Source organism: Cupressus sempervirens, chromosome 2 (assembly GCF_028749045.1).
Source record: "Cupressus sempervirens isolate cs-2001-9-10 chromosome 2, ASM2874904v1, whole genome shotgun sequence".
NCBI lineage: Eukaryota > Viridiplantae > Streptophyta > Pinopsida > Cupressales > Cupressaceae > Cupressus > Cupressus sempervirens.
In genome coordinates this window covers 192,461,759-192,478,395 of record NC_143119.1, presented here as the reverse complement: position 1 = coordinate 192,478,395, position 16,637 = coordinate 192,461,759, and the positions used below count along the sequence as shown (strand labels likewise).

Here is a 16,637-nt window from a genome sequence, read left to right as displayed (position 1 = left end):
AAGATCCCGAAATACTTTTAACCTAAGCTTCTATCTTTATTTTTCCGCAGGTTCAAGTTTCTTTTTGAAAAAATAATCGTTTTAATGGTAACCCTTGATCTTAAAAAGATCAAGGGTTGTCGCCTTGTCGCCATAAGAAGTTGCATGTCATTTACCACTAGTGACATAGTGACCAAGCTGCGGGACCCACTCAACAAGTAAACAATGTTTTAAGGTGAGTGATCCACACCGTCATATCTTCCCGTAATCAACGATGGTCACCTTGTCGCTACGGGAAGTTGCATTAACTTTACTGCTAGCGACATAGCAACCGCCCGAAAAAAGGAAATACAGCGGGACCAAACTTAAAGACGACGCTATGAATTTACCTGCCATTAATAGCCTCATCAGCACATCAACTTGGCAGAAGTGTCAGATGCAACTAAGGATGCACACTAGTAGAAAGGTATTGCTGATCTGCACCGTCAAACCTCTTCAAGATCGACGGTGGTCGCGTTGTCGTTATGAGAACTTGCTTGAACATTACTGCTAGCGACATGGCGACCAAAGGGAAATACTGTAGGCCCACCATATTTACAATGGAATAATCATAAAGTTTTAACTATCTGATCAAAACATCATCAACGATGGTCGCTATATCACCATGGGAAGTTGCTCAATGTTTACCCTTGGCGACATAGCGAGAGCATGACACGTGTCCAAAGGCACAAGTGGGTCCAATGTAAATTGCCCGCAATGATAGAAAAGGCTTATGTGGAAGGGTTTAATTGAGTTGATTGCCAACTTGGAGAGTTGAAGCTGAGTCATTAAAGATTTTATTCCTCAATCGTCAAATTTTTCAAAAAATCAACGGCTTGTTTTTTAAATTGGAAGGTGGTGCCACTTTGTTTTTCTCTACAATCCATTTATGAGAATTAAGGCTCCCCATGCAAAGCAAAAACCAAGGATATATTGTAGAACTCAGAGATTTTCCTCGTGCAAACATATTTCTGATTTTCTAAGAGCAAGAGCTTGTTGAAGAGCTTTTCCCACCTAGTAGAATTGTGAAAGAATTTTCTGTATTAGCAATTTACTGCAGATTTCAAAGAAGAAACAGGAGAAGCAAGTATATAAGCCTATCCCTCAGAGAATTCTGGTTTTTCTGCATTATTATCATCAAATATGCCTCCAAAGAAGGGTTTTTCAGGAAAAGTAGAATAGGAATATACATGATGACTTCTTGGAACGATTAACTGAGTCCACAAATGAGTCAACCGAAATGAAAAAGCTAACTCCTGTGAACCCTAGACTCAAGATTGTAGATGGTTTATATGATAAAGGGAACTGAATTAGGGATGTTATTACTTCTAAAACAAGGCTCCAACTATTCAAAAAATGGTTCTCAAGGAGGAAGTTGTTTGCCCCCCATGGAAATAAATGGAATTTTGATTTGGGTAAGTAATCCCTGGGGTTTTCATAGATTCAGACCTTCTCACAGCCATAGCCCAAAATTACGACCCAATAGCTAAGATAGCGAGGAGAGTGGATGGGGAATATTTGATAAGAATTAATGCTGAAGAAATTCGAGAGGTTTTTGGGTTGGAACCAGTCATAGATTACCATAAGATCATTGAATTTCAGGGGTTGGAAAAAGAGTATCTATCTAAAAAGGATCAAGTCAGGCAAGGTGCATTGAGAGAAAACCTGGCCACAATTGGAAATTTGACCTTTGTTACACCATCAATTAAAGAGCTTTTCAAGAAAGAATTTTTCACCACTAGGGCCATAGACATTTACATGACTTTATGTAGGGTTTTTGGTGAGGATGAACAAAATTTTATGCCCATAAAGTTTATGTACATGATAACACAGATCTCTTCTTTTGGTGTGGATAACATCTTTGATTTTGTGTCTTCTTGTAGGACTGGTTGGGATTGCAAAAGGCAAAGTTGATAAAACATTTGGCCATTATTCATTATTGATGCATATGTTCTTATTTAAAGGGGTTATTCTTATTTAAAGGGGTTACTTACTTTGAAAAGGGGATGGTTTTAAACAGAGAATATGAGGGAGAAGCTCTGCCAATCCAATTGTGGAGTGCAAATATGACCTGGGATGCAGAGGAGGCTAGCTTTGTTAGATTTGATAGGTACTTCACATCCAGGTTAAGGAGCCTCATATTAAGGGACAACCCTAGAATTCCCAAGGCATTGTTGGATTTTATCAGGCCTATGGACAACCCTGCTGATTTGGAGGTGTCTCATAATTGGGCAGATATTATACCCTACCCTATGTCTACAGTTTTTAGAGTATATGGATTCCAAGGGACTCCCCGTGTACTTCCTTACCAAGTACCTTTGAAGGTAGGGATAGCTGAAATGCTATGGTAGATAGGTGGATTGGAGGAAGCACAATTGACTAGTAGGTCTAGGGGCTCAATTTTCCCATCTTGTACCATTGCTCACCAATTCATAATCACCAAGGGTGGTTGGTTGTTTCTATATGAATTTTTGGACCAATATAAAATGGCTGTCTCCCATGTTCATTTCAATGACAATGAGGGATTTTTTGATATATTCAGATGGAGGGCTAAGACCGGTGCCAAGGATCATCAACCCTACTTCCTTGAGGATATAATAAGGAACGAATTTTCTCTTCAAGAGCAAGAGATCAAAAAGGAGAAGTGGAGAGTTTATTCTAAGCTTTTAGAAATTATTAATTGTTTTGATAAGAATTATAAGCCTCTAGAAGATGCCAAGATAGAGGCAAATAAATTAAATAAATTGATGATCACCTTTCCAAAGATCATGGAGGCTATGAATGAGAAGAAATTATTCTTTATTAATTATTATCCTGATAAGGCCCAAGAGGTCATGAGAAAATTGTCTTTCACCCCTACAGTAGGATCAGGGTAGTTATTGATTCAAAGAAGGCCCGACTATAATGTAATTCAAAATAAGAGACCTACAGTGGACAAAGGAAAACAAATAATTGGGTCAACCAGTGTTGTTTTGGAAGAAAGGCTTGAAGAGCCCATGCCCAAGAGGCAGAAGGTAGAAGAAAAACAGATGTCTCAAACAGAGGAATATTCTCCCACTCAATCCCCCTTACATTTAGGAGATGAACAGCTCACTAAGGAGCAAATGGAACAATTGGGATCCCAAGGGGGAGTCTTTATCACTGCCATGGAATTAGAAGAGGGAAATCCTCATGAGCCTCCCATGCCAAGCCTTAACTATTGCTGACTACAAAGGAAGGGAGTTGGACCCTGTCGTAGAACAAGCCAGCCATGAATTCATTTCTAATGACAATTTTGTTAAATCTAAAGCCTTTTATCATTTTGCATGGAGGACCAATATTCAATTGTTTGAAGAAAGGTGTAATAAAATGAAAACAAAGCATCTTGAGATGGAGGAGGCAGATTTACAAAATCAAATAAAGGAGGAAATGATGCAAGAATTTAAGAGTTTAACCCCTAAAGAGGGGAGGAAAATGATCAAATCATCTGGGGTTTTGTTGCTGCCAAATTAGGACATTGTTGATGCAATGGTTTTTAATTCTATCACCAAAAAGTTAAATGCAGATGAAAAGGTGAAGAAAGAATTGAAAGGTGCCAAGTTTAGTGAAGATCATGCTGCATTAGTAATTTGGTCAATGAGAAAAGGATCCAGAACTAGCTCTGCCCAACCTGATGATACCGGCTTGATAGGAAATTTAATTGTGAAAAGGGTAGAAGATACTACAAGTGAAGACGCCGCAGAGCTAGGTGTTGGATCAGCTAACTTCACCCTAGCCACTACCCAGAGAGATAAAAAGGAAAGATTACAATTATAGGATAAGTATGAGAAAGTTTTGGTTGCTTATAATAGAGAAGTTCAAAAGAGAATTGAACTTGATAATAAGTTGATGGGGCACCAAAGACAATCTAGCAGGCCTAGAATTACTTATCCTCGCCCACCAGTGGAGCTTTTTAAATCCACCCCTCTTATTGAAATTCCAAATACACCATAGAGACATCAGTATTACACTGCAGAGGATTTTGAAGAGGAAAAGAGTAAACTGTGGGCACTGCATGTAGAGCTAGATATCCAGTATGAAGTTAGATTAAGGAAAGCCATCATGTATTTAGTTGATAAAATTAGTTGGCCAACATTTTATGAACAACTAGCAAAAGTAATAAATATATGGGATGAGCTGAAAATAAATGGTGATGCTCTAGGGCCAATTGTCAAGAAATGGAGCAAGAGGGACAAAGATGTCATTCTTTTGTGTTTTTCAATTATTACTTTGTCTTGTTAACATATAGAAGAAACTTATGAACTGACCAATGATCTCTCCCAGTTTGATGATAAGAGAAGTGCATTACAAAGGAGAATCATTAAGAGAATCATTAAATATCTTGAAAAATATAAGAGTAAAAGTTTTGGACTTTTCCCCCATGCCCTGGATAGAAGAATAGGTTGAAGAATAAAGAGGAATGGGCCCAGGAATTGAATGACCTATTATGTCTTCAAATGAATAGAGTCATAAATGAAAAGGGAAATGCATGGTGGGCAGCCACAACTAAAGAAGTTGTAAAAGTTCAATTATTTTATGATTCTTTGAAAGAAGATTTTATTGAGATTGACAAATTGGGAGAATGTGTAATCAAGAAACAGCGTGATATTCTGAAATTTAATTGGCCGGATGACACACTTCTTGACAAGTGGATGGCAGATTTTGTTCATGCAAAACAATTGGAATATGGTGAAACTAATGATGATGAAATGGAGCAGGATGAAGTGCAAATAATTGACACATCAGTAAAAATAGAAAAGGACAAAGGTAAGCAACTGATTACAGTTACAAGCACAGAGGCCCAAATAGATGATTTGACAACAGGACAACCAATTGTGGCTGTCACTCTGTCAGTACAAGATGACGTGGATGGAGAACCCCAGGTTCGGCTTAGCTTTCGAGTACCAGATCAAGGCCCATCACATGTGAGTCTAGTGGTCACACACTCCGAGGAAGAACAACAACAAAACCAATCATGAACTCCTCAACAATGAAAAGTGCAGCAAAAATGGTCCCACAAGAGAATATTCATGATGAAAGACATTCTATTGCACCAATTTTTGTCTTTTGTGACAAGAACTTTGTAAATATCTTTGTCTTAAGGACAGCTGTCAGTATTCTCTATGCCTGAAGCTTGTTGCATCTCACACTATATAAGTCAGATTCCAAGGCTAGAGAAAGGGTCCGAGTCATTATATAACTTTTAGTTTTGCTAAGTTTTATTCGGTCCAGTCCTTGATGCAAGTTTTACGATGTATTTTCTCTGCAAATCTGAGGATACATTAATCTTCTAGCATCATAGCGTTTTGTCTTAAGTTATTTTGAGTTCTATTTCAATGTCATATAATTTTCACAGAGAATTTTTACAAAGATGAATTGTCACTATATCTTTTCTCCCTGAATCTTGTCTCCATTTTTATTGACTGGTTATTTTGAGGTTGTGTGGGCAAAGCCTTTCTCAATTGAATGCAACTAGGATAGGTTGTATATTAATTCACTATTGCTTTTAATTCAATGGATTAAGTATGTGCTTCACTGAATATGATAGGATTTCCAAGCAGTAACAAGGATAGGCATAAGAATGAGATTTAGGAAGAATTGCTGATGATATTGATTGTAATGCAGTTAATTAGGTCAAGAAATTGGATAGACTCTAAATCCCAATGGATGAGGCACTGATCAACTAGTTATGTTTGCATCTGAAGAAATCATCGATAGGCATCAAGTACAATCTTAAAATTAAAATCACTTTTACTTTAAATGTATGAAGAATATTATAGTTGGTCAATACTTGTTTACATTTAAGCTCTGAGTCAAAGTTAGCTGCTATTACCCAGAATTATTTGTAAATTTTAGAAGAATTGTGACCAATCTGCTTTAGAGGATGAATATTGTTATAAAATGTCATGGAATGAATGAAATGTGAATGTAGTACCAAACTTTGAAATCTTTTATCCCCAAGGTGCACCCGCCTTGGTTTTGCAGAGCCAAAAGAGTAGAAAATCTTTTGTGATTTTGTTGAAGTTGGGTCCAGATATGAAGAACATCTAGCTGTTTATGGAAAGTAGCTAATCCTTAGGTTATTTTGATCTTCATCCTCTTGGTATGAGGTATCCTTGGTAGTGTAAAAACACCAACACTACAAAGACCAAATTTTGTGAGGGTGGTAAGAGCCATGAAATTGTGATTGAGTGCCAAAAAGGTGACCCCAAGGATCCTAGGTTGTAACTTGTGTGTTAGGATTCATAAGCAAGTAGTTGTGGATGTGAAGCATTTGATATGGAAGTTCAGGGGAAATCAGACCATTTTGGTGGATGGGCTTCCTGTGGAAATGGTGTTGGATGTACATGACTAGTTTTGTAACCTAATCTTGATCATGATGTGTTCATCTTTGACTTCTTTTTTATTTTCATCATTGGCTGAAGAGACATGGAGCTCCAAGTCACTTTCCCAAAGTTTTAACAAACAAAGGGAAATTTCTTTGCATGGATTTCTTTTGCATGGGTTCCTCCAGCAGATCTGCCTGCAATGCTGTAGTCAAAGAATGTGAAGATGGCATTTGTGAAGTACAGTATGTACAATCATTTCCTCTTCAATTTTTGTGCACTGACACAACCTTTGTTTTATTGTTTGGTAGAATGTAAGGATTTTAACGAGTATTGTTTGAAAACATTTGTTGACGATCAATCTCCTCACAAGCCCAAACAGATGCTGGATTGCAGTCTGGCATCTAGCTTTTGGGTAAAAATGGTTCTTTCCTGCATCATTGTCAGTATACTTTCAATTGGTCTCAGGTAACCTTCTGAAAAATGAGTTGAGGCACCTTTGTAGCATTATTATGAAGCTTTATAGCTTTGGGGGATACATATCTGCATTAACACAACCCTTATTGTTTGTGGGTAGAATACTATGATTTTAATGGGTAATGTTTGAAAACATTGACTGATTGGGCTAGCTCTTCATGACACGAAAGAAATGCTGTTTGAAGGTTATTGGAATTGTCCTTCTATTTAATTTATTGGGGCCTAAATAGCATCTCCTAAAATGTTGTCAATGTTCTTTGAAATGGTCTTAGAATCTGGTGTCAACATCTTTCTGAGGAGTCTATGTGGCACCCTATATGGAGCATTTAACCTTTGTGTGACATATTGTTGGTATTACTAAAATAGGCTCTTTCCTCATTTGAAGCAATAACTTCTGAACATCTGATTGTTGCACATTAATGAAGCTTTTATGGATGTTCACATGTATAATTGAAGTCAAATTTGTCTTTTTTGACAGTGGGTCACATTTACAATTGAAGTTCCACTTTCCCACTGCTCACAGGAGCAGTGACAGTTCCTTTTTCTGAGTTTCGACTGTGAAGTCTGGAGTCGAAACCAAATCTACTTCAAAAAATAAAAATGATCAAAATGAGACAAAATTATTTTAGAATACATTTGGGTTACATCAATGGTTATAATCTTCTACCTTACTAATTTGAATAGTCGGCATGACATCCACAGTGCTGCAAGCAACAGGAAGAGGGCCACATCTGGCCATACCGCTGGAACCGGCAATAACACGAGTGCTCTGGTATGGTTTTCAAAACTAAAGAATAAATTTTACTAATCAATAATCACCTTGCCGTAATAATATGACAAGTCTTATTAATTTAAAAAGCCTAATCAATAATTACCTTGCCCTGATAATATGACAAGTCATTAATTTAAAAAGCTAAACCTTACAGCATTTAGACCCTTTAAATATTCATAGGACCAGTACGGTAAGTGTAAATCCCTAATAAACATTATGGTGTAATAAAATGTGAAACCTCCAGCCCTTTGCCACTAGCAGCAAAAATCTTTCTCCTAAAAATTTGGCAGGTCCTATTTTTCAGGTGTAGATGTTATGTTTTTATGTTTGCCCAAATGGAACCACCTCTAGTTTTTTTTAATCACCACCAAAAGAAGGTTAGGGTGGAGACTACCATACCATTAAGGTTCCTATTTTTACAGAGCATTACAATTGATGGTGGATTAGCTCAGCTGGCATTTCTGAATGACTTGGTTGCAAGGTTGAAAGTTGAAAGCTATGGAGAACAAGATGTTACAATTGAAGGTAAAGTGAAAGTCTCCCTGTTTACACATGAAAGGTTTTATATGCCTTTTGAAATAACTTTATCCTGAAGGTACATACATTTTTGTATGATACATAAGGCTCGGAGAACTTAACTGTGGTATTCAATTCCTTATTTTTTTGCAGTACCAAATCAACCAGATCTGACTGTAGAACCTTGGACAGATATTTATGACAGAACTAACTTAATATGAAATACTGTTCAACATAATACAAATAAATGACCCTCCTTGATAAACCTACCATCCAGTCTCACTATTTAGACATGTCAGCTTCGCTGCCAACATTTGGTAACTTATAGGAGAGTAGTAACAACAAAAGCTCTTTGATATTGGTTGCTTGTATTTGATTTGAAGTCTGATTATCTAATAGGAAATTTATATCATTGACTAAGTCGTCTTCTTATAAACAAGTGCCCATTAGGGATGCTTTCCTTGTAGCAATGTTTGGGTGTTTAATGTTTAATAATAAGGGTGTTTCAGTTTGTCCAAGTTTTGTGGAAATGTCCAGTTAGTAAGATGGCAAGTAATTCTGGAATTTGATTTTCATTCAATTCTAGAGTGATTAATTGTGAACTACAACTTTTGTTATGGCTTACTTTCAATCTTTTTTAATATGTCAACTCAGTACCGTAATCAGACTTACATTGCTACACTCGTCATTTAAGATTACATTGCTACCTCTTCGTCTCCATAGCATAGAAAACCTATTCTATTTCTTGCATTCAATTATGCAAATCGCTCCTATCGGCTCATTGTTGCATGTACATTAACGTGCAACTGCTAGTACCTTCTATCAGATAAACTTATCCTCTAAATTGTCATATTTCTTTGATTACAGAAATCTATTGCCCCCATAGCAAGAAAGTGCTTCTATTAGCTCATATGTGTTGCCGTGAATGTGGTGAGATAAAAAGGCTTCTCTGCATTGAAGCTTTTAGTTAAGATCATACAGGACTTTGGAGGTATTCCTACAACTTGAAACTAATAATGGCTTGCCTTTTTTATTTAGGTATGAGTGCCAAGTTAAAATGGATGTGTTGCCTTAATATTTCTCAAAGTGAACACTACAAATGGCTGCATATTTTTCTAGTGCAAGAAATAGAGGGTAACAATTTAGTTCTTAAGTAAAAATCAACAGACAGTTACATCTTACCATATTTAATGCTAAATTGGCAGAAGCCACCACTCTTGCAATTGCTGGTATATTAAGTTCTAATACAAACTGCACATATACAAAAGAAAAAATTTATTCACACATTCAAAATTACAATTTGCAGGTATTTATCAATTGAAATTAAGGGTTTCGTAAGTGCCACTCCAGTTTATTGGAAATCTTGAAAGAAAGTCTATTGTGAAGCCACTATTTGATGTGTTCTAATATTTTCAAAAGTGGAAAGTCTATTGTGAAGCCACTATTTGCTGTGTTCTAATATTTTCAAAAGTGGAAATGGGTAATGGATGTATCTTTTAGTACTTCTGACAACAGAAATCTGTAATAACTGTATCATTTTTATAGTGTAAAAACTACATGCTAACTTGTCATGCCCAAAAATTATGGCCAAAAAAACACACCAAATTTTTTTTTTTTTTTTTTTTTTTTTTTTTTTTTTTTTTTTTTTTTTTTTTTTTTTTTTTTTTTTTTTTTTATAAATGTATTTATTTAAACTTAAGTGCACTAAGTTGATACAGTAAGTTCACATGAAACATGGATGCCAAGAAGGCGGTTACACGAACTCTTAACAATCAATTGATTCAGTTAACAACCCCTCTTATTTAATTAGAAGACCCAATTAATTGATAGATTTAATAAATCCCTTTAAAAGATTTACACTCTAAGAACATTAGTAAATTTCTTAAATACAATTTTATTTAAATTTTACATATGAATTTGTCGTCTACTTCGACAAGGAGTAAAACTAAAATTATCATTCATTTTATGAGTTAATCTGGATTGCATGACCCTCCAATAGACATAGATCAATTTTAAACTATAAAATTCTAATGTTTAAGGCTTATGAATTTAAACCACATTTTACTAATCCCGAAAATAAAACTTCCCATTAGGAACTGCTAATCGACTAATTAAACTTAATTAAGTTATCCTTAACTACATTAAATAATAACTATATTGCATTCACAGAATTTAATAATTAACGTTACAAATTAACGATTAATAAATAAACAGATAAAACTATTTTAGAACGATTCTTTAATTAATAATATTCATTAATTATTAAATTCGCTAAGCTAAAATTACTAAATTTATAAGTTGTTAATGAACTTCATTAATACACATTATCATTTAAACTAATAATTAAATAAAATAAAAATAAAAACTACTAACAACTATTTTTAACAAATCTATATAAACGAAAATTTAATTTAAACTAAACTATATAAATGAAAATTTAATTTAAACTAAACTATATAAATGAAAATTTAATTTAAACCTAACTATATAAATGAAAATTTAATTTAAACTAAACTATATAAAAAAAAAATTTTAAAAAAAATAAATAAAAAAATTGAAACGCCGCCCCACGCATATATATGCGTGGGGGATCCCACGCAATATATGCGTGGGCCTCACGCATACACATGCGTGGGGATCCCACGCATTTAAATGCGTGGTCCTCACGCATGGGTATGCGTGGGGTCTTCCACGCGTACGTGGACTGGCCGCCGGGTACGAGCCGCAGGCTCTGCCCGGAATTCGAAATTTTTTTTTTGTTTTTTTTTTTTTTTTTAATTTTTTTTTTTGATGGGTTGCATTAAATAAGGTAGGTCGCCCACCCTTTGAAGCCTTATAATAGGAGGGTGATTTACTATAATTTATTGACTGTAATAGAGGGGTCTCCCCTTTTTTTTTTGCCCATACATTTTCCAGCAAGTTTGAGCACCTACAGGCCTCTATTTTTTTTTTGAAGATTAAGTTTTTATCAAATTTCTCCATTGATCTTGAGACATGGGTGTCAATAGATTGGTGAATCTATACATTGCATATTACATCATGAACACAACCATACATTAATCAAATGATATGCTTATAACATTTTTTTTTTTTTTTTTTTTTTAAAACTAACTTTAGTTCCTCTTCCTTTGTTGTTGGATCAATACAATTCTATTTTCTTTCACATACAAATGCAACAACTGCATATGAATCCAATTTTATACATAATGCAACTAATTACTCCATGGGAATGGAAAATAGGAAGATCACCATGGGTGTTTAAATTCTCTATAATTTCATATGCATATATTTTCTCCATACCATTCTAATGTCTAATTGAACTCAGCCTTTCCTAACATAATTCCTTCATATACAAGATTAACATTCACCATTCACAATCCATCACAATAATATGCATGAACAAAAAGGTGGTTGAATTGGCTATAACAAGTTTCACAAAATGAGAAGACCATTTAACTTACATTACGCAAATTTTCCAAAGAACATGGGAGCAATGCAAGGAATTTCTCATAATATCTTTTTTTTTTGTATTATTCATCCTGGTTCAAAGGCTCCACTCGGGAAAGAACCAGTAAGAAAACCCGAGGTCATTGCCCAATACTTCCAAGTTTCCAATCCATTTTACATCATTTTACAACTCACATAAGTCTCTACAAACTTCCAACATGTGCTACCTTCCAAATAACTTCAAAATCACAATAAAGGATAATGGGGAAGACAACACTAAAACAAGGTGGATAATCACAACAACATCAAATCAAACATACACTCCAAACCCGGTTTGCACAATAGATCTATACATGGAATCAAAACAAGGGGGGAGGTGGATTTTCCCAATGGGAGAAGTCAATCACCATTCCATTACATGGCCCTTTCGGGGCTTGAATTTTAAGAATTTCCATTCTATATAAGGCCCTTTCGGGGCTCCAATCACAAGGATACTCATTTTCTCTTCATACACATGATTTCACAACATCAATAAGGAAGGTGATGACAAGTAGGGGCCCATACACCCTACCCTTTTTCCTTCCTCTCACCATGAAAGGAGACTCTCACCAATGAGGTCCAACTAAAGCCCTACCCCCATACATGGCCACTTCTTCCCTATCCAAGGGTGAGTGATGCCATCACAATCCCCATGAAAACTCAAAGAACAAGGTCTCAACAAAGCAAGAAATGAAATCCAAAACAAGGTAAAATTCCCTCCAATATCCTCCCAATACACACAACATAAAAGGACAAGAACCTTCACAATACTATAACAAGATTCACACATGATCAACAAAAAGGAAAGCTAAGCCCATGAGAGAGAAATTCCTACCTCCACAAGTGTTATGGCAACAATGGAAGTTTTTTTGAGAAGAGCTTCTTTCCTTTCTCCTTCCTTCAATCTTCAAGCTTGCTCTCTCCAAACTAGAGATTGGGTAACCCCCCCTTCACTACTTCCCAAGTGCCTCTAAATAAGAATCTACTTAACTAGGCTTAGGGTAACCCTTTGGTGGAGTCAAGGTCACCAACCTATGAAGTGACAACCAATTTCGAATTCAAGCAAAGATGGAGTGTTTAAGTGACCATAAAGGTCAACCAAGGAGCCTTGGGGAGTGGAAAACACTCCCAACCCAAACCCTTACCCTTAGGGTAATTAATTTTGAAGTTTTAAGGCTTAAGGATTTAATAAGGACAATAAAACTAGGGGAAACAAACTACCAAAAGAAATACACCTTAAAGATGGACTAGGTAAAAAAAAAGAATATAGCACAAAATAAACATGGGGTTCAGCTTTTGTCTTCCCATTGGATTTCCCGGCTAAATTTCCTGCACACTCATTGCACACGTCAGTAATTCGAGAAGCACATGTATATATATATAAATATAAAAATACGCATCAACAATTTCATGAAATTTAAAACATCCATTCTTCCATAATCTATTCATTCATCTCATTCTACTCATTAAAATTGGAGATTCAAAGTGTTAGTTTGCATTCATTCATTTTATCAGCATATACGTTATAAAACATTAAACTACAGAAATCAAATATCTGAAATAAAGCATCATACATCATAATTAGCAAAATAATGTTCAGTGCCACAAATAATGCTCTGACATATCGAGCCAAAAAAAAATAGTATATAGTATCATCGAGGCTAGGATGGGTCGAGGCGGGGCCTCACATAACTATTCAGTTCTTAAATTAAAAATAAACCAGAAGATGACAACCATTTGATGTCAATTTAGTAACAGCCGCTGTTTCTGAAATTAGTTAGTATACTAAAGCTCAGATTCAGATAATATTTATTATTTAAAAAAATAATTGTTATTACTCACACATTCAATTTGAGCTTGTATAAAACTTAACACCAAAATAAAAGATTGTGTAAAACTGCTTACGGGAAATCTTGAAGAATGGTGTTGAATTAAGTTAATTGATTGAATAGATGAGTGATATCTTCCTCCCCTCCCCACATCTTTTCTGCTCTTGGGCTTGCACAGAATTCTTTGACCTAAGAACTAACAAGTCCATCTGTAAGGGTCGGATTGCAGCTCAAACCAGCCAACAGCCAGACCCGAGTCATTGCCCTTAGATACTTGTCCTCTTCTTTGTGCCATCACTACTTCCTGTAAACCAAACAGACAACAAGGTCCAAATATAGGGCATTCAATTATAAACACAAATAAATGTATCCAAGTCTTCAACACAATGCCCAGAGCCAACTTCAAACCAATTACGCCCCCAGACCAAATAATATGCACCTCTGTAACATAGACAATTATTTTGGTTTGGTAATTTTAGCTTCTTTGTGCAAAATCTTTTTCAGTTTTCTCAATTCTTCTGTGTCTTGTCTCTTCCCTTGCTTGAGAAGATTATTAATGATTGAACTGCACGAGGATAATTCTGGAGTGATGCCCTTAGCTATCAAAGTTAAAATTACTGATTTTGCCTCATCAAGCATAGAAGCTTTTACAAGAGAAGTTAACAAAGTCTGTACAGTCACCTCGTCAGGGTCACAGCTCACTTGAAACATTTCATGAAAAAGACTGACAGCTTCAGCCATGCGTCCCTTCATACAGTACCCATATATCAGAATAGTATATGTCCGTTTATCAGGGGCACACCCTCTATCTCTACCTTTCATTTCTTCAAAAATTCTCTGTGCTTGCTCAACATTTCCTACTTTGGAAAAACCATCAATAACCATATTATATATAAAAGTCCCGCCAAAAATTTTCCTTTCATTCATTTGTTTCAAGAGATCATGAGCCTCACTTAGTCTATTCTCCTTACGAAGCCCATTGATCAATACCGAATAAGTGTATACATTAGCAGCCATGCCCCGTTCACTCATCTCGTGCAAAAGCATAATAGCATCATTCGTCTTCCCGGCCTTGCAATAACCATTAATCATACTGGTAAAAGTAACAACATGCGTGTTCTTCATTTTCCGGAACAACGAATAGGCCTCATCAATTTTACCCTCTTTGCAGAAACCATCAACAAGAACGCTATGAGTCACCAAATTCGGCTTGACTCCACGTTGGATCATCTCATTGAAAACCCTCTCAGCCTCACCCACCATTCCCTTTTTACAAAACCCTTGAATAACCGCAGTATACGAATAAACATTAGGCCTACAGTGCTTCAAGTTCCGCATCTCCCTCAAAAGTTTATACCCCTCATCAACCCTATTAACCCTACAGAACCCAGTTACAATTGTATTCACTGTCACTTCATTAGGCCTACAGCTGTACCTCTTCATCGTGTCTAAAACTTTATATACCTCCTTCACATCCCCAACACTACAGTACGCCTTGACTAATATATTAAACGAATATGAATCTGGGCTCACATTTTTGCAAAGTTGATGTTTGAAAAACCCTATGGCCTTTTCCACGAAGCCTTTCTCAATCAAAAAATTCAAAACCTCATTGTAACAGACCAAAGAGAGACTGCATTTGAAATCCGGCGCCTTTTCAAAAAGTTCTAGGGCTTGATCGATCTTGCCGGCGGTGGCGAGGCTCGTGACCACTGCCATAAAAGTCTTGCAGGAGATGTTGTGGTCATCACTCTTCATGTCTTCCAGCAGCTCACTCGCAGATTCGGGGAGCCTTGCGCGGAGCAGGCTTGAAATGAGGTACTCATACGTGGCGACGGTGTGCTTGAGCTTCACGGCTATTTTCACAAACCTGAAGAAGTTTAGCCCTGTTTCGGCATCATTTAATCCCATAATCACATTCAGTACATGCTCCGGGGTTAGGGTTAGCAATAGACGCTTCAGGGCAGATTCAATGGCGGGTTCAAAAGTTGGTAGATTTTCCTTCTTCAACAGATTGCATATTGATTCCACCACATTCGAAACTGTGCTGATGTTCTTTTCTGGACTTTCGGATTCCTCGGGAAGCAGATTCGAACTGCAGAAAGGCGATAAGGTGTACCGGGCAACTGCAATTTGTTTCAAAACGGAACAAATAATAAACGGAGGCTGAGGAGATGATGAAAAGGAGACCTTCAACCTCAACATTTCACATACTGATAAATACCCTTCACAGTAAACGCCATAAGCATTGTGGAAATTAATCAGCTTTCAGTGATTTTGTTGCATATTTGCATAGAATATGTACACCTGACTGAACTGGAACACCCAGGATTTATGTTCAAGTTTTCGAAGTCGACAGGCCGTTTGGTGAGCTGGAATATGTATTTCAAAAATTTTGAATTTCTTGTTTGGATGCATCAAAATGGAATTGGAATACGAAATAAAATAAGAATACGTATTTTAATTTTGGTCCAAAAATGAAGTTTTGCAATTCCACCCAAATAGGTGTTATTGGAATACGTATTCTTATTCCATTTTTTTTTATTTTAAAAAACATAAATTTTCAAGTCTGCGAATTCCCATCAAATATTGGCTAAACCAAATGGAAAACAGGGATACGTTCTGTCTCAGAATACATATTCCTATTCCACTCACTTTACAATTGGTGTACTTAGTACAGCCTAAATTGGTCTAAAATGTGTGGATCTGAATAGATTTTTAAATTTGTGGGTAGAAAGAATGGGGAGGAATGAAGTTTTTTAATGTGGAAAGTTTAAACCTTCTTCATTTTTCAGTTCCTACTATAGCATCTTCTTGATGCTTTTGCTATATTTGTTTGTTCCAATGGGTGAACTTTATTTTTCAACTTACAACATTTATTGTATGGTTTTACATGTGTGCACATTTTTATTTTATTTTTAAATTTAATATTATATTTTTCTATTTTTCTTGTTATAGTCTGATTCTCATGTTCTCATAGTTTTGATTTTATTTTATTTTTTGGTTTTAGTAGGTTTGTCCATTAACATAAAAGTGAAATATTGTAATATTTCAATGCAGCTTTTTTTAAATAGTTTACACAGTTGTATTAGGTATAATAATTGTCATCGTCAGGGTTAGTCTTTAATGCTTTGCTTGGTTTTTTTTTTTGGGTCAATTGTCTTTTCAATTGCAGTGTTCCCATCAAAATTGCAG

General features: G+C 35.8%; 1 protein-coding gene across 2 annotated transcripts in view; it reads right to left on the bottom strand.

Moving 5' to 3' along the window:
- The window catches only part of LOC149571730 (uncharacterized), a 31,909-nt gene extending 16,115 nt beyond the window's left edge, over nt 1-15,794 (bottom strand). For both annotated transcript variants that reach the window (XM_089813139.1, XM_089813140.1), the window contains exon 1: nt 13,519-15,794. In XM_089813139.1, the coding sequence (XP_089669265.1) occupies nt 13,899-15,647 (1,749 nt within the window). In that variant the 5' untranslated portion in view covers nt 15,648-15,794 and the 3' untranslated portion in view covers nt 13,519-13,898. The remainder of the gene's footprint in view (nt 1-13,518) is intronic.
- Nucleotides 15,795-16,637: the final 843 nt, after the last annotated feature.